The sequence below is a fragment of the Leptonotus elevatus genome, chromosome 9 (assembly GCF_054856555.1).
Source record: "Leptonotus elevatus isolate MCC_2025b chromosome 9, RoL_Lele_1.0, whole genome shotgun sequence".
Taxonomy (NCBI): Eukaryota; Metazoa; Chordata; class Actinopteri; order Syngnathiformes; family Syngnathidae; genus Leptonotus; species Leptonotus elevatus.
In genome coordinates this window covers 24,772,899-24,800,777 of record NC_141247.1, presented here as the reverse complement: position 1 = coordinate 24,800,777, position 27,879 = coordinate 24,772,899, and the positions used below count along the sequence as shown (strand labels likewise).

The window sequence follows — 27,879 nt, the reverse complement described above, 5'->3', positions numbered from 1 at the left end:
ATATGCTCTTTAAGAACATTAGCTGTGTAACAGAAAACAGGAAGCAAAGTAGATAATGGGGAAACATTTTTTTTTAATTTCCTAACATTGTCTCTAAAGAAAGACAGTCATGTCAATTCGTTCCCACATTATGTTGTAGTGCTAAATAGCATCTTAGAAGATTTGACAACAATTTGAAAGAAAAGTTCACATTCTATACTAAGAGACATTTCCAGAGTCAAAGAAACATGGAGTGTGTTTATTTGTGTTCAAAGCTATCAAACATCACGCAGACGCTCCCATAGAAATACCTCTAGGATTTTTTTTGTGTGTGTGCGCAGGAAGTGAGGGAACAGTAATGTTTGTCCTTCAGTCATTGAGTTCCATTATTGTTCTGCTGTCTGTATCAGGGTGACGTCTCATTCGTCCATTGGCTCGATGGCGATGTCCGTTCTGCGATCACAATACGCAGATATTAGGACGTTTTGGAGCCCGCATTAAGGTACTGCAAATGTTATTCTGTCTATACATGACATTTGGTGACACAGGGCTAGTGTTGTTACAGACAAATTAAAAATAGACAGACAAAATAAAAAAAACTCACAAATGGCAAACTTGTAAGACACAGCACAGACCCTATTGGCAATTGTTTTTGTTATGTTTTGTGAGAGGCGTCAGTTCCTCAAAATAAATTTCCCCCCCCGTTTCACGCGGCATGGCTATATGGAATAAAAATTCCACATGCATAGCAGAGGATAAGCAGAAATGATAAACATGTTGTTTATTACATAAACCTGCTACTATGTTTCTATATTTGAATGACTTTTAACAATGGCATATGCGGTGCTGTGGACAGCGAAACACCTTTGTCAGCTGCCTCTGAAGTTGAGACGGTGTTTCTGTTTTTGTGTTTTCTAATCAACAGTCGTCAATTTATTTTTGGACTTGTACGATCATTTAAAGTATTAGCTACATTGACTATATAGAGTTGTTAACATATTTTTTGCATTTGTATGGCCAATATAAAGGAAAGATAGATAGAAATTGGGACATGACATTGGCACTGCAGCAGAATGCACTACACCTGTGATGACCTCACCTGAACTAAAGAGGCCTTTAGTCCAATTGGCTGTGGTTCGTAAAAAATACACAAACACAAAAGAGATCAAATCAAACAACACATCAGGAGCATCGCAATACCACGCGGACGTCTTTGCCGTGGGCTGGAGTTTACTTACACTTCTGCCATACGCAGCATTGGTGGTTAAAAAGAAAAGTCCATCAAATGTGTTGCATACATATTTCAATGAGAAAATAATACGAATGGAGCTTAGCTCACCTGCTGGCTTTGGGGACATCAGCGTCAAAGGGAGCTCCACCGTGACGTCACTAGAAGAACACAAGTCATAAACTGTAATATAGTAAAAATATGAAAAGGGAATATTTCTGATCTGCGACGAAGCAGAGCAGCATTTACCTTGATGTCAGGCCACCCAGCAGGCTTTTGTGGAGACGCGTAATAAAATCAAGCATTAGTTTTCATAGTGGGGCACAGCCTTAATCAATATATGACAGAGTTCAACCTTACCCTCCGCCCGACACCATTAGGTTGACTTTGACTTTGTAGGATACAAGGATTCCTTGCATCTCCTTATTATCCTGACTCCTGCGGGAAGACAGAAATAGTTGACCTTTCACAGCTTGAGGATTTGCTCCTAAGACTCCGATAAGTGGATGACACAACGCGGCGTTGTATCACCGCCACCCAATAAGAGGATGAAAAGACTGTGCAGGCTCAGCGTAAGCCCTCGGCCGAAGCTTACAAGGTAGTGGACGCCAGGTTGGTGTCCTCGTCTTTTAGCCGCCCGTCCACTGACAGTCCTCGCTTCTCTTTGTTGCTGGACAGCAGCGGAGTCACTTGGAAAGATTTCTCAAATGTGGAGTTGGCATTAATTGTCTCCCTGCGTGTTAAAAAGTGGAATGCAGTGTACGATGTTACAATAAATATTTTCATTTGGAGGCATGATGGATTGTGTGAGGAAACCTTACCCAAAGTCCTCGGTGCAGACAGACTTTGTGTAAGTGTCCGAAGAATACAGCACCACATTTGTCAGCTGCTCGACTAAAACAAACAAAGAAAAAAAGTTTCTTCGCACTGTACCTGGGCTTGAGTGGTGTCAACTTTTGTAAAATGAGGTAAACAAAACTAATGGGGTGTGCGGGTGGTGGTATGCATGGTGAGCAGAGAGCGAAGATGTTAGAACAGAGGTACATAAGTTATCCCATATTTACTCTTTTAGTAATTGCAAAGCATTTATTCAGCAGTGTGACCTATGTTTGAACCATATGGGTTGGGGTCGTCTGTGGAGAGAAGAAGCTGCAGTTGCAGAACAGGAACTGAAACATGACAAGATAGCGGCTGGGATATTTTGTGGTTGAACTGTGAAATTTGACTGAAACTTTCCGCGCTAAAGAAAATGTTTGCATTATTTTCTGCGCAATGAGTCATATCCAGGATGATTGTCACATTGCTGCTATGTGAATCCCCAAACCCTTTAGCGCAGCAATAGACTATGTAACCAGGGCCTACCCAATAAAAAGAGGATATTCGGCACAATGTGCTTCAGAGCGGGTAGGAGATTGTAATCTGGGGACATCGCTGTTTGTCTTCCTTCCTGTTCTGTTGTTTGTTAAATGTCCTACGTTGACTGAACCTGACAGAAGATAGGGTGGGGTGTGGCCAATGCTTGGCGTTAACAAATGCTTTATCCTCACCAATGATTTGGATTTTCTTCACAATTTTAGTGGTTTCGTTGTTGACTTTTACGTTGACGGTGATGGGATCTCCATGATAATAGACCTATAAACAGGCGCATCATCAGATTCCGTTGAATTGTTGTCATCAGTTTTAGGTGTTAAAATTCTTTGTGGCCACCTCTTTGTCAAGGGAGGCTTCCATGTTAACGGGTTTGTCGGACATCATGAACTGCTTGGTGATATCGGCCTTCGGCCCGGGGTTGTTTTTGGTGGGTGCAAATTGGATTTTTCGGATCATCAGGCGACAAGTGTCCCTAAGACAGACACAGAATGTTTACTTTTAACTTAACATAACGCAGCTTTGAAGGGGAAACACTTGGTTAGACTGCACTTACTTCTTCTCAATGTTTTCGGTAGTGTTTGCTTCATTGGCAAGGTACGCTTTAACCTCAAAGTCCACCCCGCAAGCCTGCAGAGGAAGGAGGTCAAAGGGAAGTTCAAAGCGGGAAATTCAGGAGAAAATCAAGACGTCAACTGCAGTACCTTGCCAGCGTCATTCGGCCCAGGTTGTAAGGCAACTGAGCAGGGGAGGTTTGTTGGCATCTGAAACCAAGTGGAACAAAAACGCATCAAGATGGTGAAGAAAGTGTGAAGTTGTCCTTGTAGACTTAAGAGCGTAAGATGCTTCCTCACCTGGAAGGCAAAGGGACACCCTTGCTCTCCCACTTTCTTCAGGAGGGATTCCTGCATTGGGGATTTTGTTGCATTGCCATCTACGGGCGGATACACCTGAACGCGATTTATCCAGATATCCTTCCGGCAGGACAGTCCGATCACGTCCAAATCATCACTTCCGTAGCGGAATGCACAAGCAAGGTATACGAATACTGCAAAAGAGAGACACACGCCGTCCAGAGTGCTGGTTCTGGTCAACTGTGCATGTACGACCTACTTGACCTGTGATAACGAAGTACCTTTTCTGCCATCGAGTCCGGAGGGATCCACTTTAACAACTCCATCTACAATTGAGAGTCCAACTGACATTAGATTCCATCAAGGCAAAATGACACGGCAAGTGAGGAAGCCTGAATTTTGACACCCACCAACCACTTCCACCGAATCCACATTGTCCACAAAGTCTCTTTTCCCCAAGTACAAGGCAATCTGAGGGAAATGCAAAAGCAAGCATTCAGACAAGTTTTTTCCTCCCAGCAGGTTGCGGGACTTTTAGGGGTTATTTTAAGCAGCTGGAAAAGCGCAACGGCACTCCTCCTATCCCCAAGAGTGCTCACATAATAACAATCTGACAGAGGCCACTTACATGTCCATTGCCGCTGGTCTTCTTGAAAACTCTGGAGCGGAGGAAAAGAACAAAACAACTTTATGAAGACCAATGCAATCCTTCAAAGAAGTTAGTCTGATATCATCATGCAGAGCTGTATTATTGTACTGAAAGTTGAACCGACAGTTGTGTTAAATTATTCATCAACATCACATGACTTATTTCGAGTACGACATAACCTTACAAGTGCTCGCGTAAAAAGCCTGAAGCAAAACCTTAATCCTCCGTGCTCTCCTCGTCTGTTGTGTGCCGTTTAATCTGCTTAAAACTTTTGTATCGTAAACATGCCCGGTGAGATCAATCAAATCGCCACAATCCAACATAACCTGGATTTAGCCACCATTGACGAGAGCGTCAAAGTGTTAGACGGTCCACGCGGAGAGAGAAAGTGTCTCATCTGTGAGCAAGTCTGCTTGTTTTTGTGAAGGAATTTCTGATTCCAGTAAACATCCACAAGACAACAGGTTGAATTGGAGATCTGAAATATGTGATTTTGGATGAAGCCTTCTTGGTCTGCTTTTAATCTTTTTTTTTTTTTTTTTTTTTGGGCAGTCCTTGCAAACTGCTAACCTAGACAGCAACGATATCACCGCACTGTTCTATGTGAAGTCTTTGAGGAGCTGGTTGAAATGTTTTAAACAACACAATATATTAAAAACAAAAATTCATGACTGTGTATAGACAATTACTGTATAAGATAACCAAAACACTTACTTTGCCATGTTGAAGGTGGGAGGAAAAAAAGCCTGCACGTGTGGTGGGGGGGGGGGGGGGGGGGGAAAAAGGTCAAATATCAGTTTCTCCTATATCATGACATTAAACGAACGTTTCCTCATCCTCGTCCTCGTCCCTCACTCACCGGTGTCGGTCTTCTCCTCTGCTGTGTGTCTGTTGACAGTATGCAGTGTGTCAGTGTCTCCCTCCCCGTCGCCTTTTTATAGTTTGACCTTCGACCTCCACAGCCCTCCCGTCAGCTTAAACCGTATTTCAAAGACGGTTGTTTTCGACTAAATCTGATTAATTGATTACAACACGGCGGTTTTGGTGCTCGCAGGGTATAAAAATAATTAGCAAGTTATGTGACTTCCCCCAAAAAAAGCCCAGGGTCTTCCTCTGGGTAAACAGCCATGTCCTTTCTTAAGATAGGTTGGTTACCTAGTTATGGCTGGGATTTTCTGCAACTTAATTGTGCTGCTGAATTCTGTGTCACATATCTTCAATTATGTTGTTAGTATGTAATTTAAAGTATCTAATAATCACATTGATTGATGGGTTCTAAAGCGCTACGAGAGCCTAATCTTGGATGATTGTCTTGTGAATAGGCCAGAGTTTTTTTCTTTTAACAGCGCTATTAGTTGGATTCGGTTGTTATGGCAGCCAAAGCGACAGATGGCTCCTTGACAAAGCCATGTGCAATCTGTGCACATATTTCAAGAAAGAAATAACTTGTTGGCAACAAATCTTTTCATGCCAATTAATGGTGTTTGACATCTATTACAAGGGATGTTTGAAGAGCACAAATGTAAATTGTGAGATGAAAATCATAATATTAATTAAGCCTTTAAACCCGAAGCAATTTTTTTTCGGGCCTTTGCTTGAAAATTACATACACAAAATAAAAAAAAAAGAGGATCTCACAAGGTCTATTTAAATAATTCTTGTCATAATAAAGGGAACACCTGTGAGATGTTTTCAGATGTGTAAACATCAGTTTATATGTTACTGGTTAAAATTAAATGAACAGCACATATGAAAAATGTTCAGGTTTAGCTTTAAAAAAAGAAGCACTTTCAGGATAATGAGCTATTTGGAATGTTCCTGGAATGATTGTCGCATGTAAAAATGGCTCGTATATATTCTTGTAGCCCCGGTTCTGCAGTTTAATTTGATGTGCGACATCATTATATTATTTCATGATTAGTGCATTGTTTCACACAATTGGGGTATATGCCACGGAGGAGGCGGGACTTCCGACTTCCTGGTTTTCACACATCGGGCTTTGTTTCCGTTTCCTTTTTTGTGTAGGCAGAATCGACATTTTTGCTTAGGGATCTCATTCATTTGTATACCTAATGCAGTGTCGGCTCATAGCGATGCCAGCCTTACTGGGGATATTGACCTGGCCTTTCAGTTCAGGACCCACATTCACCTCTTGTGATCCGCCCGTGCAACAACTGTCTTAGATGGCGCAAGGCCACTGGGATAATTGCGCTTGTGGATCGGTGCCGGATTTTCACACTTGCTCAGCCAAGTGTAATGGATTGATTTAATTCTGTAGAAGATTTGGACACCTTGACAGTTGAAGATAATGAAAATGTTGGCCTCCATTCAGCTGATGTACAGTAACAAGGCTTTAGAGCGGCTTGAAGTGAGATAGACACTGTGAGCAACGCAATTTGGACTGTTGAACGTATATACTTGACGATAGTATGTAATGTCATGCGAATCGTGCCAATCTTCAAGCCAAAGGAACACTTTGTGTTGAAATCCAAAGAAAATGAAAATTTCAGGAACCTGAAGGCAAACCACTCATTTTTGGCTCCTAAACGTGGAGCGTGGGACATTTATGGAGCTCTGAAAAGCAAGGGAAGCCCTCACTTTGCAGCTATTGTTGTTGTGCAAAGCAAATGCTATTCCTTGATCAGTGACAATCTGAAGTGCAAGCTTTTTAGCATTTTACCACAGGAGGCCTTACCAAATTCAAGTCACGTTTACAGTTTGCCAGAAAAACAGCAGACAGGCTGTTACTTAAACTCAAAACTAGTCAGTCAGTCTTTTCCAAGAAGAAAGAAAGCTGTTGCTTTTTTTTTTTCCACAATAAAATAATATTTATGTCCAGGCGAAGGAATAAGAGTTACACAAAGTGGTATCTTTTAATACCATCCTTCCTGCTGTTTTGCTTACATTTCGTTCCCTCAACTGTTGAGTGCCCGAGTTCACATATAGTCCCCTAATCCCCTTATGGTTAAGCTGGTGCCGTTTTAGGTTTACGCTTAATTTAGACGGTCAATTTTGCATTTGAGTCGTGTGGATTGACCTGCTCTCGGTAAGCACGGTCGTCAGGGTGTTAAACGGAGACGGTCATGTGGCTTTTGTTACTATAACAGGAACAAATACTTTTGCTGCGCTAAGACCAAGCTCTTAACCCGAATATTGACTGCATGTAAACGTAGTCCCAGTTTTAGGTTTGCTTTTCACCAGACTGGTACTCACGGGGTTGTGTTTAAGACCGTGTAGACACACAAAGACAGTTTTTGTCCCGATTTTGGCCGGACTGTTGTCTAAAGACTATGAAGTGCTGTTTGTCTTGCTCGGCTCTCAACAAGGGCCTCGCACATTGTTTTGATTAGTTTGCACTTGCGCTGTTTGCCGATAATCACGTTCTCATACAACTACAGTGTGTCTCGTAACAAAAATAGATTTTGAGCGTGTAACCAAGATAGTTAGTTAGTTTAATTAAGGAGTCTTTTGTAATGATCAAGTTGGCGTAATGTAACACTTTGACTTTGTTAAAACAATATCTCATTTGGTTTTGTTAAAACAATGTCTCATTTAAACCACAGAAATGTCGCTTCAGTCTTTCCCACGCTTTCTCAGCTCGGGAGCCAAACTAGAAATGTGCTTCTTCCTCCATGGGACTCAAACCACAAGTAAATCACATCCGCAACATCGACACTATATTGACTGATAAAGAACACGATGGACATGAATCCATTCTAGTAAACATATCTCTGACATTTGATGACCTATTTAACAATTTGCTATTTGTAATATGGTTGTAGTACAGTTGCTATCTGAATCTCAGAGAAACAATTCATAATATTTATACAGCAGGGGTTACTCAGTTTACGATGATCCCATCTTACGAATGTTGCTTAATTAATGCCCAGTGGCAAAAGAATTATACGCTATAAAAATAAATCATACCAATATACTGGAATTCTGGTATGTTAGCATAGTTCTGTTTTTTTCTGGCCCGTTCTACCTTGCTAACAAACTTAGATTACATTGCCACTGTCGGAACAAAATTCTGTTGTTTTCCCAGATGCTGTATAGAGTATTATTTATAATCAATATGATGCTGCCAGGTCGGATGCACGTTCATGCATTTCTAGCTAATGTCAGAGGACTTGATGCATTACATTGGCGTGGGCCCCATGTCGATTTTCCTTTTATATGGGGGCTGGTATTGGCGGTCGCCACATTTCTGCTGAGTACAGCACGAGTGTGAAGAGCAAATATGAAGCCAAGCAGCATCCCACTGAGTTCTGCACCCCGACTAGCAGAGAAGGAGGGAACTAGGAGGGCGGACTGGGCGATGTTCAAGGCGGGCAAAAATAAGAACGTCAGGGTTGATCATAACCATATGCTGGCCGGCTGCTGTTTTCCCCTAGAATGAAAAGCAACAGGGGACAGGATCATTCGGCAGACTTAGAACTACATGAAAAACATGAAGGCAGGACAAATCCAGATGAAATCCTTGAATAAGCAGTGAACAAAAGTTGGGGCTTGCCAGGCAGCACATCTGCAAAGTCATTTTTCATTTTGAATGTCAGGAAAGAGACTGGGCAGGGCCTGAGGCAGAGGAAGCGATCTGCTATTTCACACACTGCTGCTGAAGTTCAGCTCACGACTACAGTCTCGGTCATCTGGAATGCGGAGTCACCTCCTCCGTCTGCGCTGCGCTTCCAAAGAGGTCGTCTCTTCCTGTCTTCAACCGCCACCCTCCCCTCTCTCACCTCCCGTCTGCTCTGCCAACACGCTGTAGAACCACCGGACGGCACGCCAGTGCGGACAGGACGCTTGTGACACGCGCCGGCATGAAAGCGGGATCCGAGGAGGAAGCCACATCTGAGCAGACTGTCTCGAAATGGAATCTGGCTCTGGAAAAGAAGAGTACAGTCATCAGCTGAACATTTTGGAGGCTGTTCCTATCCCCATATATGGCAACAGAGCTGGGAAATCATTTGAATTTGTCTGGATTCTGCTTGCATGCCTGCCTGTCTGCTTTTAGTGCTGACTGAGTTGCAGCTGGGACAGTTCTGTTGCTCTTCCTATTTCTTGGGAGTGTCTGCCTGTGTATGTGAGGCCGGATTTGTTTGGTTTGCCCTTCTTGGTGCTTCTTTTCCTGTTTGCATGTGGAGGTTTTGTTTTGAGACAACAAGAGCTTGTGTTTGTGGTGGTTGGCTGCTCCTGCTGTTTTCCCTCTTCCATGCGGCTGGAATAGGCAAACACGCACCTAGCAGCCAAGAAGTGGAACAGTCTCTCTATACAAGGACGACTGGAGCTCCATCTGAACATCGGTTGATATTTTGTTCCCCCCCCCCCCCCCTCCCAATTCCCTTGCAGCCGATGCTTTTGAGAGCAAACGGGGGCCTCGGAAGTACTTGTTAATACAGATCGGATTGACATGATACCCGAGTGAGGACACTTTACTGCCGATACTCTCTCCTCATGTCCTTCGTTAGACTGTCCCTCAACATCGGTTGCCATGGCGACGGCAGCATGGTATCACCGTGACATCAGCCGCGTGCACGCTGAGGACTTGCTGGCACGAGCGGGGAGGGATGGAAGCTTCCTGGTCAGAGACAGTGAATCTGTGCCGGAAGCCTATGCCCTGTGCCTCCTGTGAGTACATTACATTTTTTTTTTAGAATTGTCGGAATGACCACCGCTAATATGATGTAAATGCATAGTGTTGGTCCGTGTGTCTGGCGGTTTGAAGTGTGACTAATTTAGCTGGTTGTGACAAGCAATATATGGATCTGTTTGGGCGTAAACAATTGACCTATGCTGGCATTATGTAGACATACTGTGGAATTTCGCAAACATAGTTAGCATATGGTGGTGCTTGCGGCTAGTGTCTGACCCAATGGGTCGGCCGCCGCTTACCTTCTACAGCTGGAGCCTACAGGTGATCATCGCTGAGTCCTGTGATTCGGCCTCTCGCCGCTTGCCCTATTTGCAGAGCTGCTCGCTCACTCCAAATAATAATTGGTAATAATTAAGTGGTAGGCTTGTGAAGTGTGGTCTCTCTGAAACACTGTAGTGGGCGTGCTTCACAATTGTTGCTTTCTATTAATTTACCACCAGATGGCCTGAAATCCTACACACTGTCGCTTTAAGTTTATCCAGGGTTGTTAACTATATAGTACTATTCAGCTCAAAATGGCTGTCACTGATTTAAATACATGACTTGACCCACATAAATCTGCCCTACTTTAAAAGAGGAGGTAGTTAAGCTAAAAGTACTAAGAGCTCTAAAAAAAAACTCTATAAAACTGTAAACTTTCGAAACCAGTCATACACTGACCCCAATTACAAAATAATTCAGAGGTTTCACAACTACAACGACTACAAGATCGTCGCTGTCAACGTCAGCCGCTTCTAAACGCTGGCAAAAGATTGCTCTTTTCCCATCATACTGCTTCTTTCTTCCCCCGGGCCCCACGGAGGAGGGCGGGAGCTCCAGTGACCGCACTCTGCTGACTGGTCTTCAGCCCGTGCCAGACGCATTCCTGAAAACTGAGCCTGTCCGCCCGCCCGTACCGCTCCCTTGTAACCCCCCCCCACCCCCTTGTTTCCCCTCTATTCTCTCATCTCATCATCTCAGCTAATTTTGGGGATTTAATCACTCCCCGAAAATTTAAATAGTGCAGATCTGCCAGGGATATTATCATATAACAATATGGTTGTCATTGTTGTAGTGGAAGTTTCCAGTGGTGTAGAACTGCACGACGTCACAATGAAATGGACATTACCCCTCTAATTAAGGCAACCAATATATTCGAGACATATATTTCATGTTACCATATTGGAAAAACCAACACCAGATATTGATATTGTTGTGACATGTCCAAGTAAAATAACTTATCCATCCCCAACCGCAAACTATGTCCACAATAATAAACACATGAATAAAATGGCCTACTTCTGTCTGTGTCAATCAAACCTGAGCATTTCTAATACAGACCACATTTTTGTTCTATAGTCATTCATGTCTATCACGAAGGATACTTTCAAGACCCGCCAGCATTTGATGAAAATCTAATCCAATATCTAATAGTATAATGCAATTTGTAACTTACTACCATAATATCAATAACCAAATTCCCATTGTGCTTGCTAAAAAAAAATTGTTGTTTTTTTGGCATCTGTATTAATTGTCAATTAAACTGGACTCTTGTTTGTTGAATTTGTTGTGTTTTATGAACACATTCAAAAATGATTTGGCAATACACTCACAATATTAAAATATTCTATTACATCTTTAGCTTTACCCCTCCCACATGGACACATTTAAAATAGTTAAAACAAACTATTTTAAGTATTCCTTAGTGCCTCTTTTCACTCTCTGGCTCACACAAGTCAGTAAATAAGATGCGCAAAGTGTACTTGTTTCAAGCTGGTTATTTGGCTCGCTACTATAAGTCTACTAGCTCAGTGCTAACATATAATGTAAAACACCATAGACATGTTTATGTCAATTAGCATAGACGTCAAAGTAATTATAAACACAAGTTACATTAGTAACACAAATCAGACAAATACCGGGCATATTTGTTCTTATTTATTCCAATATTTTCCTTTGTGTGAGATGAAGTATTTTCAAAAAAAAAATTTCACTGCTTCATGTCATCTGGTCCTAATTGTTTGTCTGGTTTTGTTTTTCTCTAGGTTTCAACGCCATGTTCATACATATCGTATCCTCCCTGATGGAGATGGCCTCCTTGCAGTCCAGGTGAGTGACATTATTGCCACGTTCTCAGGATTTCTCCGCCCCCGAGTGTACTTGACCATAAAAAAAAAAAACCTTGTCCCCAGTGCCAAAACTGGCCCGTGTAAGAAAATCAATGTACTGTATTTCATCAAACAATGGTTTGTTATGCCTTTTGTAAGGAGAACAGGAACACGTTTGTGTTTCCTGTGTGGCCTCGCAGTAGCTCCGTTGTTTCAACGGCATCTCGGCCGCGTGCTTGTAAGATGAGCTCAGCGGCTCACTGAAGACTTGTTTTCATGCATGTGTCACAAATTCTACCCCCACACGAGGTCAATGACTGGTGGGTGTGTGCGCTTACGTATTGTTATTGTTTTGCAGTGCAGTATGCACTCCATATAAAGAATCTTTTGGCAAACTTTTTGCAGACAAACATACTTTTAAGAAAATCTCTGGCAGTCATTTCTGTGACAGCCGAAAACTTGGTTATTCCTTCAGTTTTTCCATTGCCATTGATACAAACTCCCAGACACATTTTTCTTTCCCTCTCCCTGATTTTGCTCCTTGAACTCTCAAGTCGCATGCTTTCCTTTTTTTTTTCCCCCTTCATTTTTCCGAGTGAACGGCTGAGATATTTTGGGCCCGGTCTCGTATTACACGTCAAATCTGTTTAATTGTGTTTCAAGAGATCTTCGTGGTCTGAAATACTATTTGTAGCCAGACCACTCAGACCAAAAAATCAATTTTTTTTACCAACTTAAAAGAGACCCAAAGAAAAAACGGTCTGCTATTATGGTTTTCATTTACTGACTTTGTTCATCTGAATTAAAAGTTGCATTTGTTATATCTGCTCTATAGCATCACTAGGGCAGCACAGTGGCGAGGTGGTTAGCACTTCTGCCTCGCAGTCAATAGGTCCCAGGTTTGAATCTCAATTCATTTCCCCGTCTTTGTATGAGTTTTCTGGTGTGTGTTTGTGTGTGAGCAGACCACACAGGGAGTGCAGGTCAACTGTTTCCGGACACTGGAGGACCTGGTTATTGGATACCAGCACCCGCACAAAGGCTTGGTCACCCCTTTGCTTTACCCGGTTCCTCGTGACGCCGACGCCGGGGATGAGAGCTCAGGTGGGCCATCGAGATTTGAACACACCGCCGCCGCAAGAGTCCATCAACAGAGTAAAAACTAGGGGGGGTCAAAATTAGTGCGTTCATTTAAAGTTCCTTTTAATGCCACTCTTTTAAACACACTTAGAAAGCCTGTACTTTGGGAATTCCAAGCGCAACGCAGCAGACACATTCACGTCAAAATTTAGCAGTAATAAATCATAATGCATGTATTTGTGGAGACTGAGGTTAAGTTGTATTTGACAATATAAAAAATGTGCTGAATTTCACAAGTTACTTCATGTTAAAGATTACCAGGTAGATAGCTCTTAATATGAAAAGAAAATGCACTGAGCTGTCACCGTCTTACACATTATGCCATCTAGTGGCAGAAAATGACCTCAACACAAATCAATATCACTTGTTTTTTTACAATACAGTACATCTTTATTTTAACTCAATTTTATGAATTATGAAATTACTGTATCTATGACCAAAAGATGCAGCCATATTTCTATTAGTTTAGCAATTTTTCCAATTTTATGTTAACAAGAGTATGAAAACTTAGAAAAAACGTATTGTACATTTTATTTTAAATTTAGAACAGATATAAAATTTGTGATTAATCACGAGTTAACTATTGAAGCCAAGTTATTATCGCCTTACACCTCTCAACACCTATTGTGTGCAGTGTATGAAACTGTTGATTATGCATACTTTGTCGGCAAAGTACTGCAGGTCTATTGCAAAGTTGAAACGTGAAAAATAATGAAATGTAGTACCGACCGAGATTTAAATGCTTCCAATTGCTTCCTCGTATGTGTGCGCAGATGATGAGAAAATGCCTCAAAGTTTAGCCCCTGTCAGCATGGTGACCTTCACGACACCTCCAGCAAAACCAGACCCTCATGCTTTATTCCTGGATAAGTTGCAGGGACTCAACACATCCAGGTATCATTCATTGTTTTTTTTCCCATGTGTTTTTTTCCTGGAACGCGTGTAAGATGAAATGGAAGTATGTGAGAGGGAATTGTTTTTGGCCTGCATGGCACCTCATAACATTAGCGATACATTGCGTAACATGTCTCCCCGCGTTTTGCAGTACTGCCAGTGATGTGATCGGACTGCTCAACGACTATCTCTTCAGCCAGCTGCCCCTGGACATTGAGAACGTGCATAAAGGGGCCACGAGCCTCTCCCACCTCAAGCGGACTCTGGGTGTTGCCTGCCAGGGCCTGAACAGGTCAGCTGTTGTTGACGCGATGGCAGGAAAACACACTTTGAGTGAAAAAGCAAAACGCTGGTTTTACTGTTTACTTTTGTTTTTATAAACGAGGACACGTTTCTAATGAGAGCTGTACTAGAACTGGCACCGGTTTTCATTGGCACTGTCAGGGAGGTGCTAATTTAACAACACGCTGCATCTGGAAAGTATTCACAGCGCTTGACTTTTTCGCCATTTTGTTCCAAATTGGATTCAATAATTATATTCCTCCAAGTTATACACGCTTATTTATGTATATATATTTTTTAAACTTTTAATAATCAGGTCATTTTGGAGTGTTGTGTGTGCAGTTTTGAGAATTTTTTGTTTTTTTTTCAATTTAGAGTAATGCTGTATCATAACGAAATGTGTAAAAGTGAAGACGCACTGTATTGTTTGTTATTGTCGTTGTATAGTGGTTGTGGTTCTGATCCACAGTGAGATCGACTTGACTCTGTCGAGTCTGGAAACCCTGGCCAAGGTTTTTGACCACCCCAGCTGCTCTTTGTCATGCACAAATTCACAGGTATGATAACACTGAGTGTGATTTATTTATTTATTTATTTATTTATTTTCCCCATTTTGGGACATGCCTATTCGATTAACTGTGATGTCTTCTTGCAACAAGGGTCCCGAGATGGAGATGGACACTTTGCTATGTAAGATTTCCGCTTTGGTCAGCCTCCTTTCATCTCTGGAGAAAAAGGTTTGCGCTTGTGATGTTCTACCATTTAATGTGCAATGAAAATATATAGTCGATCATGACATTGTATCAAACTATGTACATCTCGTGTGTGTGTGTGTGTGTGTGTGTGTGTGTGTGTGTGTGTGTGTGTGTGTGTGTGTGTGTGTGTGTGTGTGTGTGTGTGTGTGTGTGTGTGTGTGTGTGAAGGTACTCAAGGCTTTGCAAGATGCAGTAACCAATCACAATCTGGCTGTGCAGCCAAACCCGCCTCCTCCGGAACCAACACCAACCGTTCCGACTTCTGCCAGAAGCCACGGATGTCGTCAACTGCCAGTCCACTCATTTAAGGTAACCCGCACAAGCATATTGGTATACAAAACCGAACCACATATGTTATGGAAAGCCATTTGAACATTTATTTGATATCCAGTTTAAGGCCCATGTATTTGTATGTTCTTTTTCCTCACTTGTAGGACAACTTTGGCTTACTAACCGTGCACTAGATGACAACTGTGTGCATGATGACATCGTGCTGGTAAAACATCTAGTGACTCACTTTTAGCGTTAGTTGTCCTACGAGTATACCAAAGTTCTCCTGCTAGTCAGAACAAAAAGCAGTCTAGTACATGGTCCATAAGATGGATACCAAGGATACAAAATAAATGCTGAAAGATCTGAGAAGGCTTAACACATAGTTGGAGCAAGTTGTGTTCCTTGTGCAGTACAGTCATTTACTAATAAGGCTTAACTGTGTACATGTATGCCTAAAGTGGCACTAGTGTGTGTGTGTGGGGGGGGGGGGGGGGGTAATATTAACGCACAGTCTTTCTACTATTAATTAGTGTGCTGAATTTAGTTACTTGTGAGGAGAAAAAGCATACTAGTGCAGTACATGGCCCTTAAGAGTGACGGATATCAAATGCTCAAAAGCCACAGAATTTCCCAACACGCTGGTTGTTGTGTGCTCAGCAGCTTAACTGTGTCAGTCAGCGCCAGTTTCAAGTGTGAGGAGGCTGCGGTGTTGACAGCTTGATCGGCAGCAAGAAAGATGCTTGTGCAAATAAGCAGAAGAAGCATGTCTGCCAGTTGCTTCTCTCCGTTAAAGACTGCTTAAAGCAATATCAATGATGATGTCATCGTGCAGCATGTTCCCCAAAGTGTTCCAGGAGCACATTGACAAATGTTTTTGTATTTTCAAAAGTTCATTTCATGCACCTGAAACAAGGAATTGCCATTAATCTGTAAAGCACTTTGAGTTGCAATATTTGTCTGAAAAACGCTTCATAAATAAAGTTTTGATTGAAAGAGTGAACCCAATCCAGTGGGATTGGTACCAAATCCAACTGCAAATAGTCATAAAATTGTGAATAGCTGATGGGCATAACGCCTCCCTAAGAAGGGTTTGCAGTTGTGTATAGATCCCACAAGATGGCAGCAAAGCACTTAAAACAGGGAGGATCCCATAAAGCAGCAACGCCACACATCTAACATGTACACGATCATGAACCCATGTTACATAAAGGAAACAAGCAAATTGTAACTATTATTAACATACGGTCACTTTTAACAGTATACAAGGTGCATTCAAGGGCGGCCAATAAAACAGGACATCACACAAGTAGATGAAAAACACTATCGGTGAATTAAACCTAAAAACAACTGGTTGACTGCATTTTTGCGTTTCCAGGTAAAGATGCTGCGCTACGGCAGGCAGACGGTGTCTGTGGATGTGGACGCGGGCGTGCTCCTCTTTGACAGGAAGGCCCCCTCATTCGACGTCGAGCGGGTCTCGCATGACAGAGGTGCGCCGTTATGCTGCGCTTGTGTGCAAGTAAGGCGCTTGGACATCTTGTCTAACGGCCTCCGTCCTTTTTGTGCGTCAGTCCTTCAGGTTGTCAAGTATCAGAGTAGTCCCGCCAAGGTACGAATGGTGATCGACGGCCACCACAATGCACCGCGGGAGATGATATTTGAGAGTACACGGGTAAATATGACTAATGAGTTCATTTATTGTCTCTTACCGACCTGCTCCACGATGATCTTCCTGCTTGTCGACCTACCCTCACTTTTGAATCGCTTATCTTGGCGAGAAAACATACTTTGAAAGAACCATATTTGAAACCCTAACGTCAAACACTTATTTTTGTCACGGGCTACAGAGTTTCTCAGAGGGCCGTTAGGACTGTGAATCAACTCCTCATATTATTACATTTACAGTATACAGCAAAGTGATGGATTACTAGTTTTGAAATGAGAAGTCAAGAATAAGAGTTTGTTCAACTGTTGTTAATAATGTAAAGTAAATAAGCAATATTTCAACATTATTATTTGACCATCTGAAAATTTGGTACAGAATTTAGCTAGCGTCATGGAAGTCGACGTGCTTAATTTGCCCTCGCGGCCACATTTGGGCCTCGGGCCTTGAATTTGACAGCTGACTCCATTCCTCTAGGTTTTTAGCAAATTCTTATTTTATTTAAAAACCCACACTTTTCGCGTTCTCTTTCAGAAGGGCGACGCCTTCTGCCAACTCATCCAGCTGATGAAATCACGGCACTCCAAGCTGAGCGAACCCGACGTCATCTCTGTTTTCGTCGGCACCTGGAATATGGGTAATCCCCGACTGCTTCTCACTGAGCTCCGTTTAAGAGGCGTAGTCATCTGGGTCATTTCTCGTTTTGCATCCGCAGGTGGTTCACCGCCGTCTCGCAGCTTGCAGTCGTGGGTCACCTGCTGTGGTTTGGGACACACCCCTGACGAGTCTACAGCGTCGCTGCCTCGCGACATCTACGCCTTGGGCACGCAGGAAAACCCTCAGGGGGAGAAGGAGTGGGCGGAACATATTAAAGCCACCCTTCGCAGCCACACCCAGATTGACTTCAAACAAGTATGTTGTATAGTGACTTTTGTGTTTGCTTGACATCAATCAATCAATCTTTATTTGTATAGCACTTTTCATACAAAAAAATGCAACTCAAAGTGCTTTACATAGTTTAAAAACAAATCCCCAGCCCACCGCCCCCCCCACAATACTGACCTACAAAAAAACTAGTTACATCCTTTTTTTTTTTTTTCTTTTCTTATAAAGAGCTCAGTATTGTTCATTCGGAAATGTCATCATCATTGCTCTTTATTTTTTATTTATTTTTATATATATATATATATTTTTTTTTTTGTTTTATTTTTATTTTGTTTTTGTGGGTGAGTATGCGTGCGTGCGTGCGTGCGTGTATTTGTTAGCTCACCAAAAAACCTATTAGAAAAAATCTCATACCGTTCACCTAAACCGAACACCGCCGTCAGGAGACCCGAGGGGACCAAAGAAAAGTTACATCCTATTGTCAATTAAAAGGGAAATTAAAGCAATAATATTCACACATACAATACACACATGTATGAATTATACAGAAACCACCAACACTTTGGTTTGAATCTCCTTTGGTTTGACGCCAATATTGATGCTAGTTGTAAAGCAGTGATTTTTCCTGTAGGTGGCAGTGCAGTCCCTCTGGAACATGCGCCTGGCTGTGTTTGTCAAGCCAGAGCACGAGAGCCGCATCAGCCATGTGAGCACCGCCAGTGTGAAGACTGGCCTGGGCAACACTCTGGGTAAACTCGTCACTGCCACTACTTATATTTACACACAATTAAGATGGAAAATGCAAGTTTGCTAGAAATCGTTTGCTGTGTGACAGGCAACAAGGGAGCGGTTGGTGTGTCCTTTCACTTCAATGGAACGTCTTTTGGCTTTGTCAACTGCCACCTGACCTCAGGAAGTGAGAAAGTTCTGAGGTACATTTACATTAATGAATTTTGAACCCCCTGCCCCCCATTGTCCTTGTGCAAAAAGTACTGAAGCAATGGACAATTGACCCCATACATTCAAAAGCTCAAATTAAGAGTGTGTCTTTTCAGACGGAATCAGAACTTTGTGGACATCCTCCGGCTGCTTTCATTAGGCGACAAACACCTCGGCGCCTTCGACATCAGCCTGCGCTTCACTCACCTCTTCTGGTGCGGAGATCTCAACTACCGACTTGATCTGGACGTACAGGTGCCGCAGAAATGCCTGCATGCGCTCACCTTTTCTGTTTCGTTCATCGTGCGCTTGTCAGTTGGGACAGATTTGCATCTGATGTAATATTTCCAAAAGGGATAAGAATTGCATACATTGACACCTTTTCGCTGTTCCTCTTGCCCGCAGGACATTCTGAAGCATGTTTCCAAAAGGGAGTTTGAGGAGCTCATGTGTGCGGACCAGTTGACTCGAGAGCGGCACAAGAGGAAAGGCTTTCTCTATTTTAGTGAGTCCGAACTCTACTTTGGGAATGAGCCAATCATCACAACGAGTTGCAACCTTCATAATTGCATCCTGCAAATTTGCACAAAATCCAGAATGAAATATTTACATTGTATATTTCTGTCTGCCTTTTTTTCCTACATTGATCATTATTTTTTAAGAGGAAGAGAAGATTGCATTTCCACCCACCTATCGGTACGAAAGAGGCTCTCGAGATTGCTACCTGTGGCAAAAGTACAAGACTTCAGGGGTGAGTAAAATGGGTTTAGCTATGAATATTCCACTTGGAGAATTCTGAGGTGCAGCTAAAAGTGTCTGCAAAAAACACGATAAACAACTTAACACGCATTTCAAGCATACCACTGACTCGCCTCTCTGTGTTTTATGCGTAACATAATCCAAGTGAGGGGACCTGAATTTAACATCAGCTGCCCCAACTTCTAAAAATAGCATTTAAATGAGTTCAAACAGGAATGCCTGGCATAGTTGAAAATATCTTTTATTGCTATACTGCTAAATAAACACTTTTCCAGGACTTGCTCACTAATTATTTTCCTGCAGGTGCGAGTAAACGTTCCGTCATGGTGCGACAGGATTTTGTGGAAGTCGTACCCGGACACACACGTGATATGCACGGCATACGGTAAGAACGAGAAGTTTGGAGACTTCAGAGCAAAGTTGGCAAATCCAGGGCCAGAAAATAAAAACCCTGCCGCAGTTTGGCTTTAGCCCCTGATGCTAGCTAGCTAGCTAGCTAGCTAGCTCTCTAGCAGGAAAACGAGCACAAATGGAGCTCGCTAGCTAGCACCTGGGGCTAAAGCCAAACTGTGGCAGGGTTTCTACAATCTGGACCTGGATTTACCACCTCTGCTTCAGAGGAGTGATCACAAAAAAAGTGGCTACAATTTCTGTTGTTTCTTATCAAGGTTGCACAGACGACATTTTCACCAGTGACCACTCACCTGTTTTTGCCACCTTCCAAGCGGGCGTGACTTCTCATTTCAGCTCCAGAGCAGGTGCGCTGTTGAAGACTTTTTTTAGTTACACGTGGTTGGAATACCAGCAGCTCCTCCTCATCATGTGAACAGTTTTGTCTTTCATGTCAAGCAGATCCCGGTCCGGGCGTGGAGAGGGCCTGGGTTGAGCTGGAAGGCATCGAGGCCATCGTGAAGACAGCCAGCAAAGAAAAGTTCTTCATTGACTTTTCTTCATCTTGTCTCGAAGGTACGTTGCGATAAAAGTGTGCTATATGAAGCAGAGATTCTTCAACATTTTGGAGATTTTTGGGGAATTGGATTGGGACCCCGAGCCCTTTTGCTATTCTGCAGCAAGGCTCGGACCCCGTCACATTCACCGCACACATTCAAAATAAAAATAAAAAGATAGGACATAATGTCTTGCAAAAGATTTGGCGGCTCCTCAAGCCCCCGCGGACGTCCGTGGCGTGACTCCGGCAAATATTTCTTAATCTCGTGCATCCCCCTGCCAGAGACCCGGCGCTCAAGTGAGAACGACTCGCAAAGCTGTGACGTCCCCGGCTTTCTCAAGATGGCCTGGTCCTTCAAACAGCTGCCAAAGGTCAGCGGCCGTCAGACGCCGGCGTGCCCGTTTGTGGCTGCTAACGCTGCCGCTAACTAACTCGGGTCACTTTGTGTTAGTTGCTTCCGCACAGGTCTGACATGGACTACCTCCAGGATCAACACCTGCTGTTGTCTGTCAAGTCATGTGATGGTTTCGAGTCGTACGGTAAAGTCCGATTTTCTTTCATAACGTCCACACCATGTCGATTGATGAATGTGATACTATAATAGTGTGTTTCACAACCTTTATTGAGCCAACGTGTATTATTTTTGAAAACTCTCATGGAATACCACCAGGCAATAATGTGAAATATTGACAATCTCGTCTCAATTTTATGGAGCACTAAAACTGACAACAACAACAACAAAAACGTTATCACAATTGCAACATGCAGTTAACTAGCTGAAAATAAATCTTCCCTCTGGCCTGGTTGCTTCAGAATGCCTCGTTGTCAGCCACAAGTGTGCACATGTTGATTTTAAAAAGGTGGGATCCCCCCCCCCCCCCCTTTCCCCTCTAGGTGAATGCTGTGTCGCTCTCCGTTCCCTCGTCGGTGCGTCAGAGCAGTTTGAGACGTTCCTGAGCCACCGGGGGGAGGAAATAGGCTCCATCAGAGGGCGGGTCCGCATTCACGTGCCCAAGGACCGACGAGGAACCCGTGAGAAGACCTACGGTGGGTCCGACGGAACGCTTCCCCTCTCCCTGCACCCTCTGGCCTCCTTGCAATCTGTCTTCCTTCTCAACTTTCACCTCCACTGGCGCTGCGTTTCCCGGTCTGTCCGGTCAGTCTTACATTGCTTCCTCTATTTGCTTTCCTCAATGACCCCCGCTGGCTTGGCTTTGCACTCCCGCTTCCTCTTTTGGCTCCCGATTGACTGACCCTGACCAGATGTATCCTGAGACAGTGAAACGGGACACATGATGATTTCAGGCCTCCAGGTCAGCACACTTCAACTCCACTGGGCTGTAATTCTCTACATGCTCACAACAAAACTGTCTCGCGCACACTTTGAGGAAGCTGATTTGCAAACACATTGACTGATTTTGTCACTTTATGGCATTTGACTTTTTCAGAGTGGTTCCGTTTTGAGAATGACGATAAAGGTCCCGGCAGGGGGCACATGTCTCCTGCATGCACACGGGTTCAAATTAACAGGTGAGGAAACTGTACGTGTATATAAATTCTGTATTCAGTGGTGAGTTTTTCAAGTTACGAGCATTAGCTCTTAAATATTTATACAATGCCAACAAAGACCTTTTGACAATGGTTCAACTGGCGTGAATAATAGATGCCAAGATTGCCAATTCCCCTCCCCCTCAGTTAAAAAACCTCCAGAGGAATCCCAACCCATGTTTGGAAGGAAGTGGTAAGTTCCCTTGAACATGAATCAAGTTGACTTGAGTGCTCGTGTGTTGCAGGTCGTTGGCAGCTCCTCCCAAGCCGACCCCGAGCAGCTACACCAACCCGGCCTACTTCATCTTCGAGGGCGTGTCGGTGGTCCGCGGCATACAGGAGGCTCTCCCCCAGCGAAAGGACCCGCAGGTGATCTGGGCCGGGAATGAGGCTCTGCAGCTCCCCAAAATCTCAGGGAGGCACGTCTTCAACACCAGACCTTGTCGCCGGTCAGACTTTACCGAGATCGAAATTCCCGCCGTCCTTCCCCAGTACGCCGCGTCCGCTCAACTTCAGACGCCTCAAGCCAACTCCGCCTACGAGCTTTTTCCCGCCAAGAAGCCTTCTCCCATATCGCCGCCCTCCAGTAAAAGCGCTTCCCAGTGTCAGGAGCACTTGCCAAAGCCTAAATACCACCCTAAAATCATTTGCCACGATTCCATATTACCAGAGAAGAACCTGAGAAACCTGTACATGAATCAGTCTGCGATCATGCGGCACAAAACCAGGAGGGATCTCCCGGAGAGGACCGATCCCATCAGAAAAACAAAAGCCCCGCCCGTTTTCCAATTCACCCCTGTTCCCGTTCCTTTAGGACACTGTCGGCCTGCTCCTTGGGTGGCGGAGCAGCAGCAGCAGCAGCAGCAGCAGCATCAGCAGCCCCCCGGGCGGACGGGAGACAATTCTCTCACCGCTCTGCAGATTGCCAAGTCACTCAGTGAAGTTGACTTCTTCCCCTCAAAGCAGGCCGCTCCGTCCTATCCGAGCCAGAGGCCCGCCTACAGGAATGGTCCTGTCATTCACACGGAGAGGCGCCACAGCTGGGAGAATGAGGTACGATTCGTAGATTATTTCTGTATTTCTTCTATGTTGACCTACACTTAAAAAAAAAGAAAAGAAAAAGGAAAACAATTGCAATTTTCAGGCATCTGGGGCCCCAGAAAAATACTGTGAAATAACAGAAAATTATTTTCTCATAAAAAAAAAATCCCCCCCCATAATTAAAGTATAATCTGTTCAAAATAAATGTTAATACAATGAATGCTACCATCCAGGACATTACAGAAGTAGTTGTTATTTTCACTTGGGGGAAAAAAAAGGCAATTCACAAAGAAATTATGGTAAAATTATGAATTATTTTCTTCTTTTTTTTCAGGGTTTTAAAGTTGAAATTTACATTTTATTCAATTAAATAACAGACAAATATTTGTGAAATTATGATACATTTGTAAACGTATTTTAACAATCAATATATTTTTCTAATGGAGTTTTTTTGGGGTAAAATAATAGAAATTGTGTTTTTACAGTTACATTGATTTAATGCTATTTCACATTTGATATGTAAAATCAGAGTTTTTTGTTAATAAAATTATATTTTTAAAATTAAAAAGTAAAATTCTGTTGTATTAGTTTTTTTTTTTACTTACAGTGTAAACTATGAATATCTTCAAAATGTACTAATGACCTGACTGAAACTCATAAATGGGCGATGAATCCTACACCACACCTATTAGTATTTCATTTTTTTTTTTTTTTTTTTTCTTTTAAGAGCTCAGTATTGTTCATCCTATTAGTATTTCATATCTATTGATCATTCTCGTCAGGTTTCATTTGGGGCTATCAGATCACATTTTTTTTTTATGCACCTGAGTCCGACTCACTTGAGTCTAAGCACCTGCAGATACCGAATCCCGATCCATTAAGCTTACCCACATGTAAAAAAGAATGCATTAAACAATAGAAGGTTATATTGTATGGCAGCATCAAAAGTTCAGAACCAAAATACACTTCCTGTGTGTGATGCCGTCACTCATTTTTGACATAAGAGAAATCAATAAGTGGAATCGTCGGGTTTTCAAAAAGAACAACTTTACAAAACCGATCCCTAATTTTGAGTCACTTTATCTTTTAAAGTATCTTTTTTTTTTTTTAATCTTTTCATTAAAATTTGGCATTTTTTATTGCAGTTAAGCTAAGGTTTGTATTTACCTTTATTAGTTTCTGCAAAACTGTCAGCTGTGACGTGTCCTCTTATCAGCTGATGTTCCTGGACGTGGGTAAAAAAAAAAGAAAAAGGCCCGAGTAGTACGTAATGGTTACGAGGCAACACGGCTCAGTGGTAGAGTGGTTTTCTCTCAACCACAGAGGTTGTACGTTCGATCCCAGGCCCTTGTGACCATGCTGAAATGTCCTTGAGCAAGATACTGCTACTGATGCTGCGCCGTCAGTAGTTGAATGCCAAGTCCATGTAAAGCGCTTCGAGTGCCTTAATGGGTGGAAAAAGCAAACAAGTGAACGACCATTTACCAAGTAAGAGACATAACCTTTTTGTAATCAAAACAAAAGCGTGTCTGTTTCTCGTCAACGTCAGGCATCTGTGCTCCAAGGTGCTCCAGAGACGGTCTGTGAGCTCCTGAGTGCCCTGGGCCTTCAGAAATACACCTTGGGACTAAGCCTCAATGGCTGGGATGATCTGGATTACTTCAGGTAACACCGCTACTTCTCTTTCATGCAGGCAAGGCAGGCAGGCTTACAATGCTAATGTTTCGCAATAGCCACGACGACCACGAAGCGATGCAGGTCATAAAGCATCAGATGTTAATGTTAAGAGGTGGGAGGACTTCACAGTTATCCGTCTTCTGTCTTCCGAGTTTCAAGCAAGTCCACAGTTAGTGTGGCAAAAATTGAGCAAGTCAAGACGAGTCCTGAGTAAATTTCAAGCAATTTGAGTCAAGTCATGACTTGTGTTAAATACGTCCATCAATCAACTCACAAAAACGTGCTCAGTCACAAGTATTCACGTTTTAGCCACTTTGCACTCAATAGTCGGGTTTCCATTCAATTGTTTGGAATTTTTAAAGCAAATTGACTGAAAATGCGCAAAAGGGACATCTGTTCTTCTTTTGCGGATATTGAGAGACTCCGCTGCTGTAGGTGGCGCTATACACAATAGAGATGGAATCCACCAGTAATTTAAAAGCAGAAGAAGAACAACAACAGGAAGCGACTGCGCCGTGCGGTGACGTCTTATAAGTTTGCTTTTGTAATTCTTGATAAACCGTAGCGTTTCTTTGCTGGTTTCCATCTAAAATGGCATTAATATTCGCTTCTTTAATTCATTCCAAAAAGATTTCCGTTTCATCGTACCCCAAACATACCTTACTTTATCGTCCGACATTGCTTTGGGACTACAAACGTACGTGTGACGTAATATCCGGACAAAACGTGTGACGTTTATACGGTCTTGCCAGCGTTTATTCGCAAAACCCGTTTCCATCGCCAAAATTTTCATTTTTCTTTTTTCGATACGCTTCAAAATCAACTTCCTCTAAGCGTAAACAATTTTTTTTTTGATGTTAATTTGGGTCCCTTTTTCAAATTTCTAGCGTTTCCATTCAGTTTTATTTGCGCATTTCTTGAAAATTCCAATAAAAATGGGTGGATGGAAACCCAGCGAGTGTTTCTATTTGCTTTTTGTCTTTGTTAGTAGTTGTTTTTGATGTCATCGAAAAAGTGCAGGTCCGTTTTGTGTATGTTATTGTTTTCAAAGCGCCACAGTAAAATGTGTCCCCTCCACAGTGGCATCACGGAAGACGATCTGCGCGCTGCAGGAGTGACCAACTCTTCCCACCGGCGCAGGATCTTGGAGAACCTGCCCAGGAACTGGAACTGACGTACGCTCAATTAAAAAAGAAGAAGAAAAGAAAAACGTTGGGACAAAAGGACGACATTAGTCAGGTTTCATTTCAGCATTTGTTGAGCGAGCTTCAACTTTTCAGGGATTTTGTCTTGACGTTGATGCCTCCATCCGACAACCGTTTTTGAAGCACATCTTGATTTTCACAAGTCTGACGTGTGCAATTTCAGGATCAGCTTTTCAGCAATCGTTGCTCTGCATTGAAGCAACAAGCCAGTGAGTGAAAAGACATCTGCTTCCAATCCACTTTTCTTCAATCGCTCCACTCGTGTTCCTTGCCGCACGTCGGTGATCACTTTGTGCTTTTTTTCTTAACTGGATCAGAACTCGGGTCAGGTTTGGTGTCTCCCATTTTGCCGTCAACGGCGGGCCACTCGTATCTCATTCGCTTCGGTCGTCAGACAAGGCAAAATTTGAACAAAAATGTGGTCCAAGAGTCGAAGAATTTGGAACATGATCGAAAACAGGCGGCGATTAAAAACAGTTGTCTAATCTCACTTGTTTTCCAATCTGCATTTTTTTACAGTTTGTCTTTTACTTTAGCTTTTGCAGTGTGTGTGGGAATGCTAATAAAATCACGATGTCAATGATAATAAGCCAGAGGAAAATGTTAACAACATTGATAGAACTTACTACCAAAATGTACGTTTGGCTATGTTTTGGTTTAGTAACAATGTTTATGGTGAATTTTAACCTCTTCACTGCATTGCAGTGTTCTCCTGCTATTTGCGGGGAATAGTAAGATGAGAGCGTCACAAGTTGTTAAAATCTGCCATGAATTAACTATGCCACAAGATGGCAGCAAAAGCACTACTTTTGTCTAAATAAAGCAAGTAGCCCTGGATGCAGAGTGCAGTTCGAGGCGTGCCTCCACGTCGGGTGGACTTAGACGTTTGACTCCGCCCACACGGATTTTTCGAAATGGTTTGAACACATTTTTTCCCAACAAAATTTGCAGATTTAACGATGCGCCGTCTTATGACTTCAAGTAAAAAAAAATTAAACGCATAACATTGCGTATCGAAAATTACAAACACTCAACCATCAGTCAGCCGGGGCGGAGCTAACTTAACGGTTTGAGGAAGAGGCCGAAGTGCAGTACTACATGTCCCCAGCAAATATTGCGCATCCTTGGATGGTTGAGGTTAGTATTTAGGTTTCGGTCAGTTTTTTAATTTCCGTTGTTCAATAAGGTTAGGGTTCTAAGATGGCACACAAAGCAGCCAGGGTAATAGTTTAACAACAAACAAAGAAGAAGGCGCTTTGAGGTGGAAAATCCGTGTGGGCGGAGTCCAACGTTTAGGTCCACCCACCTCAAACTGCACTCTGCATCCAGGCCTTACTCAAAAGTTCCTCATCCTATTTCCAAATAGTTGCACTAAGAGGCCACAAGATGGCGGCCAAGCACTACTCATGCCGAATTGAAGCTCCTCAACTCATTTCAACGCAGTTCCTTGGCACCAATACGCCAAAAGATGGTGCCAAAGCAAATGGAGGATAGGTTCAAGTATTTTGCAAATCGAATCGTGTTTATGTGGGGAAAAACTGTCATTGAGTTTAAATGATGTCCTACACTCTAAAAACAGTTGGGTCAAAAGTAACCCAATTATGGATCAAAAATGGACCGATCCGCTTTATGGGTCACTTTGACCCAACTTTCTGGGTTTTATTATACAAAATGACCAATTTTTTTTTTTGCCACAAGTGAAGGATCTTACCAATATTCATGAGTCGTTCTACACTAAAAGACCGATTTCTTGACTCAAAGTTGGGTCAAATTGACCCAAGTCGAGGTTCGGCCCATGTACGACCCATAGTTGGGTTATTTTTGACCCAACTTTTTTTTAGAGTGTTTGTAGATAATAGCATTGAAAGTCGGAATGGATTGTTGGACTTCCAAGCGACCAGTGCGTACTCATTCAATGCAAAATGTGAACGAGATGAAAATAATATGAATTCTTGTTTCCAGGTCTGCTCCGTTTTTGTCTGCGTTATCGGAAGGCAAGTATTCATTCACAATTCGTCCACTCGTTCCCCACCAAGCGTACTTTTATGGAG

General features: G+C 42.8%; 2 protein-coding genes across 6 annotated transcripts; one reads left to right on the top strand and one right to left on the bottom strand.

Moving 5' to 3' along the window:
- Positions 1-53: 53 nt before the first annotated feature.
- Positions 54-5,125, bottom strand: arr3b (arrestin 3b, retinal (X-arrestin)). 3 transcript variants are annotated; one of them, XR_015095919.1, is made up of 16 exons: positions 4,938-5,122; positions 4,793-4,824; positions 4,058-4,088; positions 3,840-3,900; positions 3,711-3,755; positions 3,280-3,623; positions 3,132-3,205; positions 2,915-3,050; positions 2,755-2,839; positions 2,029-2,101; positions 1,803-1,940; positions 1,568-1,645; positions 1,457-1,480; positions 1,319-1,368; positions 1,079-1,221; positions 54-432 (listed from the first exon to the last, which is right to left on the bottom strand). XR_015095919.1 is itself a non-coding variant. In XM_086084264.1 (16 exons), the coding sequence occupies exons 2-16, from the start codon at positions 4,798-4,800 to the stop codon at positions 386-388; spliced, it is 1,104 nt and encodes a 367-aa protein (XP_085940390.1). In that variant the 5' UTR covers positions 4,801-4,824; positions 4,938-5,078; the 3' UTR covers positions 54-385. The 3 variants fall into 3 exon arrangements, 2 of the variants coding, with proteins under 2 accessions (XP_085940390.1, XP_085940389.1); XM_086084264.1 differs by lacking the exon at positions 1,079-1,221 and having other exon boundaries at positions 3,280-3,339; positions 3,430-3,623; positions 4,938-5,078; XM_086084263.1 differs by lacking the exon at positions 1,079-1,221 and having other exon boundaries at positions 4,938-5,125.
- inppl1b (inositol polyphosphate phosphatase-like 1b) lies at positions 296-26,645 on the top strand. Of its 3 annotated transcripts, XM_086084261.1 has the most exons (28): positions 296-481; positions 9,547-9,706; positions 11,756-11,819; positions 12,784-12,922; positions 13,732-13,852; positions 14,004-14,144; positions 14,604-14,691; positions 14,794-14,871; positions 15,058-15,198; positions 16,538-16,652; positions 16,734-16,834; positions 17,360-17,462; positions 17,541-17,737; positions 18,342-18,459; positions 18,546-18,642; positions 18,766-18,904; positions 19,055-19,154; positions 19,312-19,400; positions 19,712-19,793; positions 20,077-20,166; positions 20,261-20,374; positions 20,640-20,728; positions 20,809-20,896; positions 21,252-21,404; positions 21,806-21,887; positions 22,151-22,958; positions 24,496-24,611; positions 25,704-26,645. In XM_086084261.1, the coding sequence occupies exons 2-28, from the start codon at positions 9,570-9,572 to the stop codon at positions 25,795-25,797; spliced, it is 3,684 nt and encodes a 1,227-aa protein (XP_085940387.1). In that variant the 5' UTR covers positions 296-481; positions 9,547-9,569; the 3' UTR covers positions 25,798-26,645. The 3 variants fall into 3 exon arrangements, with proteins under 3 accessions (XP_085940387.1, XP_085940388.1, XP_085940386.1); XM_086084262.1 differs by lacking the exon at positions 9,547-9,706 and having other exon boundaries at positions 297-481; XM_086084260.1 differs by lacking the exon at positions 296-481 and having other exon boundaries at positions 8,446-9,706.
- The last annotated feature ends 1,234 nt before the right edge of the window (positions 26,646-27,879 follow it).

What these genes read in the sequence shown, in the direction of transcription:
- inppl1b (XM_086084261.1), top strand. Translation starts at nt 9,570, where the DNA reads ATGGCGACGGCAGCATGGTATCACCGTGACATCAGCCGCGTGCACGCT. An exon ending in CGTGATATGCACGGCATACG is followed by an intron (nt 19,794 to 20,076) that starts GTAAGAACGAGA and finishes TTTCTTATCAAG; the next exon opens with GTTGCACAGACGACATTTTC. An exon ending in TCATTTCAGCTCCAGAGCAG is followed by an intron (nt 20,167 to 20,260) that starts GTGCGCTGTTGA and finishes CATGTCAAGCAG; the next exon opens with ATCCCGGTCCGGGCGTGGAG.
- arr3b (XM_086084263.1), bottom strand. An exon ending in AGACCAGCGGCAATGGACAT is followed by an intron (nt 3,901 to 4,057) that starts GTAAGTGGCCTC and finishes CATTTCCCTCAG; the next exon opens with ATTGCCTTGTACTTGGGGAA. An exon ending in AACCTGGCGTCCACTACCTT is followed by an intron (nt 1,646 to 1,802) that starts GTAAGCTTCGGC and finishes GTCTTCCCGCAG; the next exon opens with GAGTCAGGATAATAAGGAGA.